Source organism: Brachycentrus maculatus, unplaced genomic scaffold, assembly GCF_059751285.1.
Source record: "Brachycentrus maculatus isolate JH-2025_06_01 unplaced genomic scaffold, ASM5975128v1 h1tg000261l, whole genome shotgun sequence".
In the NCBI taxonomy this organism is placed as follows: Eukaryota; Metazoa; Arthropoda; class Insecta; order Trichoptera; family Brachycentridae; genus Brachycentrus; species Brachycentrus maculatus.
The window spans coordinates 2,036,571-2,046,872 of NW_028281012.1; the positions used below are offsets into that span (position 1 = coordinate 2,036,571).

Genomic DNA, 10,302 nt, shown 5'->3' on the forward strand with positions numbered 1-10,302 from the left:
CTTTGTTGAAGACCTGATTTGAATATATGATTCATAATATGTAGTTTTAATTTTTCCATCGGTATGTTGTGATGTTTTCCTCGCCGTTTAGCACTTAGAATGTGGTAATTAGAAAACATTGCCATTTTAGGAGTTGCTGGCCAAAACCCCCAATAGAGTCCAAGCCAACTATGTGATGTGGCGAGTCGCCGGAGCGTCCGTGTCCTACCTGAATGAGGAACTGCGAAGGAGACAACTGCAGTTCGCCACCTCCTTGTCTGGCAAGTCGGAGAGAGAGAGCAGATGGAAGGAGTGTGTGGACACTGTCAGCGGAAGGTGAGCATTGGATCATTCTCATGATGTGTTATTATTTGCAAATAAATTCATATGAAAAATTACAACACTATCGGTAACATTCTTATTGAATCTGTAGAGAAGTAAGGGAGATATTAAGGTTTAAACTTTAGATATTTGAATAAAACTAAAAACGGACGCGGCTATACGTTAAATTTTACGTCATCGTGTGTATTATGGGGCGTATCCTTTTACGTATCTAATCTTCTTTATAACGCTGTAATAGTAGTAGTAAAGATTCGTTTCTGTGACGTCATTCTTTACCAACTTACGAAAACAATGTTTTGACGAAGGCAAACTTTGCAAAACAAAATGATGAATGAAAATATTGATTATATCGGCTATTATAAACACAAAACGAGTATTACACAATCCTTTATAGGTTGAGTATGTTAAATTAGATATTCCTTCCGAGTTATAATACCATATTCCAATTACATTCCACATTTAAAACAACGTTTAAGTAAAAAAAAATAAAAGTATCATTTTGTTTGTAAGCATTGTTAACATTGAATTCCCGCCTCGTTATGGAATCGAGAGGCATCTCGCGGAGAAGTATGGTAAACTAAGTGAAACATTTTGTCTACTCACCGTTAGTTACTAAAAACCTTTTCTCTTATATTATATGCTCTTGGTAGGATTTGTACTTGTTGTTAAAAATTGTAGAACCAAATACAATGCAGCAAACAAGATCAATAAAAAACGTGACGACGCCGACGACAAGGTAGAATAATATTTGAACTAGAAAATTATCCAGCCAAAAAGACTCAGTTTCTTCAAGAAATTTTCTCATCCTGTTTTTCTCTGTATTCGAATTTATAAATTCAATTAATAGCATTTGATTTCTGTTTAAATATTATAGTTTGGCGTTGGCTATTGGATCGTTGTACGTTCAGAAATACTTCCACGAAGACTCGAAGAAGGCAGCACTCGAAATGGTCGCTGGTATAAGGTATGCATTTTATTATACGTATAAATATAAATGTACATTCTAATTATTATATGTAGTTACTACTGAATGATCGTCCGCCTCCATAGTGTAATAGTCAGCATGCTCGGCTACCATTCTGGAGGTCCCGAGTCCAATTTCCAGGGGGGGTCAAATAAATATAAATGATTTTTTCACTATAATATTTATTCAATATCACCCTGGACTGGTGGTACCTGAAGCGGAGGGCTGATCACCTTTCCTTCATGTGCTAACGATCAAGATAACACTGCGTTTATATGCAGTGCCTTATGCACCACTGGGGTGCGGATAAGGGGTTGAAGTTGAAGAAGACTGAATGAAGAAGAAAAATAAGTGTATATTAATGCGTATGTATACATAACTTTTTTTATAGATCCCAATTCAAAGATATCTTGCAAAACGTGGATTGGATGGATGATCACACCAAAGTAGCAGCTTTGGACAAAGCCCAAAGTATGACCACTCATATTGCTTACCCACAAGAACTTTTGGACTACAATAAACTGACCGATTTCTACGAAGGTGTAAGTAAAACTCTTCCAATATCCTCTCGGACCTGATTATCATTTATCAGCACCTCCTTGGAATCCAAGATAGTGCTTTATTTTGTAATTATCAGTGCTACCCCCTTGGAGGTTAATTATCACCGTTTTGGAGGTAGTGATAATTTATGAATCCTTCGTTAGTGCTTTTTAGTTGAACACTTTAATAAAACGTGCATCTATCCGACTCTAATTTAGAAAACAAAAAACCGTTACGTTTCGTCAATCTTTCAAATTATAAATTGTTCTTAATTATTGGGTAGATCATAGAAATATTACTGATTATTGAAAAAAAAATCATTAGTTAGATTTGCATGCAAAAATTTATAGGTTAACACCCTAAAATCTTAATAAATTACTCCAAATAAGATATTTCATCAGTTTTTTTGCAGTGTATTAGTAAAGTCGCCCGAATTTTTTTTCCTTTGTACGCGTAAATCGACTATAGTCCATGGCTTTTACAAGCCATGGACAAACGTAAAAAAATAAAAGGAATTTTATAGAATACATGATTTTTAATGGAAAATTTTAATTTTTCAAATAAATTTTTATTTTTTTCTTACCGCGTTGAAAGGGTTATATATATTTTAAATTGTTGATTATATTGATCGTTTTAGCTGGAAATGTCACCCGATAAGTTCATTGAGTCCGTATTGAATCTGACCTACTTCGGGACCGAGTATTCCTTCAAGCAACTGAGGAAGCCGGTGAACAAATCAGACTGGATCTCTCATGGCCGTCCCGCAATCGTCAATGCATTCTACTCATCGACTGAAAACAGTATCCGTAAGTATTTTATTTCAAGAAACAAAATGGAAGAAAATAACACCCACTCCGTACACCAAGCGAGATGAGTGACTAGATTAGCGGAAGAAGTAAGTACCGAGAAGGGCGAGATGGAACATTGGCTGAAGCCAAACTCCCGGCTAATTGTTTTAACTTTAAGGAAAAGATAAACGTACCAATCACTTCTATGTAAATTATGTTTACTTTACAAACATTCAAAATATGTATATGTCGTTACTTGTGAAAGGGATCCGAAATAGAATGTCGTTGCATAATGGTTGAGTGGAAATGCGATGACTGACCATTCTCTGATGTCTTCTGTTCCGTGTCTGTCTGCTGTGCTGGTCGGGGTTGTGGGCGTCTGTGTACCGGCCAGCGTCGGGTCGGAGTCGGATCTAGCTGACTAATTGAACTAAATACTAATCCCTTTCACTGCCTAAGCACCGGGGTACTTTTAGAAAATTTGCTGACGGATTTACAAACTTGTTTTTATTTAGATTGGCAGTGACAGGTATGTTGAAAGCTTTTAAATGTAAATTCACAGTAAAATCGGGATACAATTTTATTTTGTTTCACATTTTCAATAAATTTTGTTTTAGTTTAGCTTAGTTTTTTTTTTTAATTGGTTAACAAGAGCAGATCTGTCAGGAAGCCTAGATGCTTCTGTATCAGATCTGGGCATGCGGTGGGACAGCTTTCAAAGATTTTAAATATATTTACGTTTTATTTAGAATTTCCTGCTGGGATTTTGCAAGGAGCGTTCTTCTCTTCTGAGCGTCCTCGATACATGAATTATGGAGCTATTGGCTTTGTTATCGGACACGAAATAACGCATGGATTTGATGACCAGGTATTTAAGACAAATTCCTTTATTGGTGTGAATAATGGTTATTTTACTCAAATGTATTTATTTTCTCATAAGCTAAATCAGAGGGATGACATTAAATAAGCAATCACAAAACTTTGATATCTGTATATATGATTAATATGTTTACTTAGTTTTATATTTTTTGTCATATACTAGGGAAGACAATTTGATAAAGAGGGAAATCTCGTTAACTGGTGGGACTCTCTGACAAAGGAGCGCTACTTGGAGAGAGCAAAGTGCATCATTGAACAATACTCCAATTATACAGCGAAGGAAGTCAACATGAACGTAAGTCGAAACTAATATCAAATATAAAGTAATATTACATTTTATGAATACCGAGTAAGTGATTCTTTTTCGGTTACTCGATTGGGATGGTATTCATTACTTTTTCTCAGTTTAGAAAATTAGAACCAGTTTACAGAAAAAAATCTTCATTGCAATACAGAAAATTTTCAAATTACTCTAAAATATTATTTTTTGACATCCCATCAAAGATGAAAAAGAATATGGAAGTCTGGGAATTTACGGGGCTGACGACCGTCATAGGCTGGTTTAAGTGATCACTTTACACACGTGTAACATTCACCAATTCTACCCATTATTGACAACCACACTACTCAAATTCTTTTAAGTTCTATATGTGAACCAATTTTTAAACATTATTATTGAATCACTAGAACTTCACTAGAGACATCTATTGGTGAGATGAAAAGAACCTTTTTATTGAGCAGAAACTCTTTTATTAGTATGTGAGGTTCGAATCATGAGAAACGCCAGAAAATATAATTTTCATTTTGATGAGATGTCAAAAAATAATATGAAAATAACTCCAGTAATTGGAGATAATCCAGATTTTGTGAACAAGTATTTGGAAACACTAAAAATATTTTACCCTTTTTATGTTTTTAAATAGTTTTTAAAAAGTCGCAATCCCTGATAATAGTATAGATTGAAGGTGCAATTATGGGTGAAAAATACACTCAAACTCAAATATCTTGTTTGCAGCTGAATGGAATCAATACCCAGGGCGAGAATATAGCTGATAACGGGGGAATCAAGGAAGCCTATTTGGCTTACCTGAAGTGGGCCAAGGAAAACGGACCAGAACCAAAGTTGCCAGGACTTGATTTCACTCCTCAACAGGTTAAATACACCCTTATTTATATAATTTCATGTGTTTTCTTAAATGTTTTTCACGGATACTTTGTGGCACATTTTATGAACTTTATAAAATTAAACAAATTTTTGTTTTAACCACTTTTTTTTTAATGTGGTTAAAACGAGGTTGTTTAATTTTATGAGATACTTTCAAATGATTTATTATTTGATGAAAATCAGTTATTCATTTTAAATTATCAATGTAATTCAAGATACAAAATATATAATCATATTATTTGTTTTTGTTTCTGAATTATGCATCGATAATAACCACTAGTGTTATCTTAAATCCCCAATTAACTCGTTTATTTACCCAAATGACGTTATACTTAGATATAACGTCATTTGGGTTATTACATTTATAATATGTAAATCAGCTGTTTCCAGTTTTTAACGATAAAATAAGATATCATTTATATTTGAAGCATTATCTTTGTGATTTTCCATTTAATAATTGAATATAGGCTTTGTTTTTGAAATCACTATAAATATTTAATTATAAGTAATGGTGTAATGTAATGGTCAGCACTCTCGGCTACCGTTCTGGAGGTCCCGGGTTCGATTCCCAGGGGGGGGGTCAAATAAATATAAGTGATTTTTTCACTATAATATTTATTCAATATTACCCTGGACTGGTACCTGAAGCGGAGGGCTGATCACCTTTCCTTCATGTGTAAACGAGCAAAATAACACTGCGTTTATATGAAGCAGTACCCTATGCACCATTGGGGTGTGGATAAGGATTATATTATTATTAAAATAAGTCAATTATAATGTTTACCAGATTCGAAGCTATCCGCTTCTATATCAAGACTGATTAATACTAAAACACTAAATACTTAACAAAATTCAAAATATTTTGGCCGCTAGGCGAAAGAGCTTGGGTAGATCTCAAGTGGCTTTATTTTTTGTGTTGATTAGCAGTCATAATCACGGATGTTGAGTGATTGGAAACGTGTTTAATAAAATAAGTGGAAAATAATTTATTTTCAGCTGTTCTGGGTGAGCGCCGCCAACACCTGGTGTTCCGCCTACCGCCCCGAATCCCTCAAGCTGCGCATCACCACCGGCTTCCACTCTCCGGGCAGGTTCCGAGTCATCGGACCCCTGTCCAACATGGACGAGTTCGCCAAGGACTTCAAGTGTCCTCGCGGCTCCAACATGAATCCGCACAACAAGTGCAAGGTCTGGTAAACTGCAGACCCGACCCTCCTTATGTAAAAACGGACCTCGGCATCTCACAGAATCTACAATATTACTTGTAAAATAAAAACGCAAACAATTTACTATTTAGCATAACTTTGCTGTTTTTATACTGCGCTTAGAACCCGCAATATCCTCAAGTGTTTCCAAGGACTTCTTTGCACTTGCATTCTCTAACATCAGAGGATTTGTAATTGCTGGTTCTCTGCGGCGGTAGTTTTCGCTTTCATATGAACAAAGCCTTCGGAAGACCTTAGGCAGATATTCCCAAACTTATCCAGAACTACCAGCAGTTGATAAGTTTGGGAATTGGATTCGTTAAAACCCCGAATCGATTGATATTTAAGGATCATTAAGACGTAGAATCATCATTTAGAGTAGATTACCGTGAGTATTTCATGTCGATACTTCATTTATATTTACAAATAAAAATGAAGTATTTTATTTATAAACTTTGAAGTAAATGGTATATTTTTATCGAAATACATCATTGAAATTTCAATCGCGGTAAACTAATCTAAAATCTAATTTTACAGATATTTTCGTAAGAATCGAAAATTTATATTAATGCGATGCTCCTTGACAAACTATATTCTAAATCTTAAATACTTTGTTGAACATATATATGTTATACAAATTAGCAAATTATAATAACTGTTTGCACAATAACAAACTATCAATATCAAACTATGTTAGCGAAAACGATTTTACTATAATACCAAGGTTTTACTGGAATACCGCGGTTTTACTAGGATATATTAATCAATATAAATACTATTACCATAGGATGTGTGTATGCTATACTCGGTTTCAATTTTTTTTTAACTAAACAAAAGTACTTAAATTGTGTTTTTATGAAACACAGTACAAAGGATAATTTTATCCTCTGAGACTTTTATTTTGTTTATTTAGCTGGCCAAAAATGGATTCGTCCCAACAAAAGATTTTTACTTCGTAATTTCCAGTCTTAAATTGATTCATAACAATCTAAAATTATTTTTATTAATTATACACATTAACTAAATTCATTTTCTTTTATTCATTTCAAAGTTTTATATCAAATAAAACATCAGTCATACAGTATACTCAAATCAATAAGAAATAGGGCTGCACGGTGTGCCAATACTCCAGTCTTGCGCACCTTATAACGTTATTCGTTTACAACTTTAAAATGTGATATCTTTAAATAATTTTGAAAAAATAGGCGTACATTTTAAATTATATCATAGAAAAAGTTAATATCCTAAATGAAATTATCAGTCTTTCAAATATCATATGATTAAATGCAACAATCGATGAACAATTTCATTGCACATATGTATTTTTCCATATAACCAAATTTATAAAAGAGACAAATTAACATTGAAAGTACGCAGAACATTTTTGAAGTCTTGAAAGTTTTTGGTTTTTATCATAAATATAATGCTCTAACCTGCCCGTTCGCTTTTATGATTATATCAACAACTAAAATGCATTTTTTTTAAATTGTTTCCATTTTTATATACTTTTGTTACTTATCTTTTGTACACATGATTCTCAAAATAGTGGTTAAGAATTATTCTACTCAAAATGTATAATCGTAGTCAGTAGTACTTCATTATTAGTAGACAATAATGTACATTAGTAAAACTAAATTATTGTAAACAATAAAGTACATTATAAAATGCTAAATCATTAGTACTTTAGCATTGGTACACAATAAAGTGATTAGAAAAAAATGTCTTTTTTTTATATTTCCCAGCACCAAATCACTTGCTTTCTCACAGGTTATCAGCGACTAGAAAAGGTGGATACAAATGACAGCATTATACGCTCAAAACCAATGCCCACCGTATCAAACTTTGTGGCGCCCGTCCCACAAAGCTAAGCAGTGCCAGTGCCTACTAAACGGATTCAGTTATCAATAGAATTATATAAAACTTTGGAACGAGGCGTTAAAAAAATCGTCTGAGATTTTTTTACGCAGAAAGTAATCACTTAAGCCAGCCAATGTTCAGTCAGTGCTTACACTGCGAACGCCCAGACTTCCGAATTCCATGTTCAATCCAGCACCTCAATGGATTCTGATCGAACCTACTCTGATATGAATCTGATTAACATATTATGGTATATACTCGTATATGCATTTTCCGCCTCCGTAGTGTAATGGTCAGCACGCTCGGCTACCGTACTGGAGGTCCCGGGTTCGATTCCTAGGGGGGGTCAAATAAATATAAGTGATTTTTTCACTCTTATATTTATTCAATATTACCTTGGACTTGTACCGGAAGCGGTGGGCTGGATCACCTTTCCTTCATGTGTTAACGATCAAGATAACACTGTGTTTATATGATGCAGTACCCTAGGCACCATTGGGTTTGGGTAAGGGTTTGAAGAAGAGAAGATAAAGTAAATATCAGCGCTGAAAATAGTTTAATGCGACATTATTATAAACATACCATATCAATCATTTAAGATAATTTTCAATCATCAAATGTATTTTTTTTACAATATTATCCAATGTTTCTTCTTCCGCACCCAACAGTTCATCAAGATAACACTGCGTTTATATGATACAGTGCCCTATGCGCCATTGGGGTGCGGATAAAGGTTTAAATGTGCAGACAATTCCGGTATTTTACTAAAATCCAACACGTAGAATAATATTAACAAAATAACAAACAGCTAAATAAAATGATTTTAAATGTGATAACATCAAGCCCTGGCTCAATCAACCCTAAAGCACCATATAGTTAGTTGGCTGGGGAGACACTTGGCACCCGTAAATATAGCCTAAAGAAAACTATTGCAAATAAATATCTAAATACTCTACCAAGATCGTTTTCCAAGAATTCAAAATACAAGCTTTAAATAAAATGTAAACAAAAATCTATTTTGCTGATACATAAACAAACAAATGAATATCAAAGAAGTACTAAGGACGAGAGGTGCCACAACAAAAACAACAACAAAAACTAATAAATAAATAATAAAAACCATATCCGCTCCCTAGGTGGAGCATATGGAGTCCACAAACTGTCTCCAGGCTTTTCTGTCGGCTGCCAGCTCCCTTGCATCCTCCCAAGTCAGATCCGCGTCCCGAAGTTCTGACGAGAACTGCCGACGAATTGTCAGCAGTGGTCGTCCTGGGCGGCGCCAACCTGATGCCTTGTAAAAGAAGCAAGCTTGATTAAGGCTCTCGGGAGGCATGCGGAGTACATGGCCGAGCCAACTGAATCGCCTTTTCTTGACGACAGTTGTGACCAAGATTTGCTGCGTCCTACGCCTTATCTCTTCATTCCTCACAAAGTCAAACCACCGCACGCCTAAGATTCTCCGCAAACACCTATTCTCAAAGCTTAGTATACGGCTGCTCTGGGCCCTTGTAAGATGCCATGTTTCACAGCCGTATAAGAGAACAGGAGCAATGCAGGCATTGTATAGGCGGCATTTGGTTTAAAACAAAAACTACAACAGTAAAACAAAAACTCAAGTCTGTCGGATTAACGGAATTCAATTATTCACCAGAAATTTTATTTATTGTTTCGGCATTAACTTTGTGGTAAGACGTGTTACAATAATTAAAGAAAACACTTGTTTTATACCACTTGAGTTTTATTAAAAACTACATGTTTCAGAAATTAAACTTCCATCAGTCAGGTCTGTATAATAACTATTATTATACAATTATTATACAGACCTGAATGATGGAAGTTTAACTTCTGAAACATGTAGTCTTTAATAAAACTCAAGTGATATAAAACAAGTGTTTTCTTTAATTTTTATTCACCAGAAGATATGAGGATGGCGAAAGATTATTTTAGAGCGGGACCTTTTCTATTAGAAACCGCGTGTGACATAATTATATATATATATATATATATATATATATATATATATATATATATATATATATATATATATATATATATGTGTGTGTGTGTGTATTTATACATATATTGTTTTTCATTTTAATATAACATATTTTCCCCAATTCATACAAAATTTCTATGTGATTCTCTCCAAACTGGCGCTATTGACATTCTGGCTAGAAAGACTTAAGGCCCAACGTTCGTTAAATCGCAAATTAATTTTCTTTAAACCCAGATAACATTCAAAGTAATTATTTTTCTGAAAACACCGTTATGGAATTTAAAAAAGTAAGTTTTTCTTCAAAATATATGGTTTTATATGGTTTTAAAAAGAAAGGAGTTACTGAAAGGTAAGGAGTTGAAAATTGTATATAAAAATATATTTTAAGTATATATTCTTAAAACAAAACAATATGTATTCTAAAATAATCGCACGTGTCCGGCGCTCAGCGCAGTCAGACGCTTAACGAATTCTGTTATTAGCCTTAATATTTAGTACAGACACTGAAATCGTTCAGTGAACGAAAAAACCCAAAAGTTAAATATTTTTGGGAAGATTTTTCGGATCACCCCCCCCATCCCCTAAAC

General features: G+C 34.1%; 1 protein-coding gene across 1 annotated transcript in view; it reads left to right on the forward strand.

Annotated features, from left to right (window-relative positions):
• Nep2 (M13 family metallopeptidase neprilysin 2) overlaps positions 1-7,202 on the forward strand; it is a 71,126-nt gene extending 63,924 nt beyond the window's left edge. The window contains exons 10-17 of the mRNA XM_088266019.1: positions 131-315; positions 1,196-1,285; positions 1,677-1,827; positions 2,463-2,631; positions 3,363-3,481; positions 3,656-3,787; positions 4,508-4,645; positions 5,654-7,202. Coding sequence (XP_088122145.1) covers positions 131-315; positions 1,196-1,285; positions 1,677-1,827; positions 2,463-2,631; positions 3,363-3,481; positions 3,656-3,787; positions 4,508-4,645; positions 5,654-5,854 — 1,185 coding nt within the window. The 3' untranslated portion in view covers positions 5,855-7,202. The remainder of the gene's footprint in view (positions 1-130; positions 316-1,195; positions 1,286-1,676; positions 1,828-2,462; positions 2,632-3,362; positions 3,482-3,655; positions 3,788-4,507; positions 4,646-5,653) is intronic.
• Positions 7,203-10,302: the final 3,100 nt, after the last annotated feature.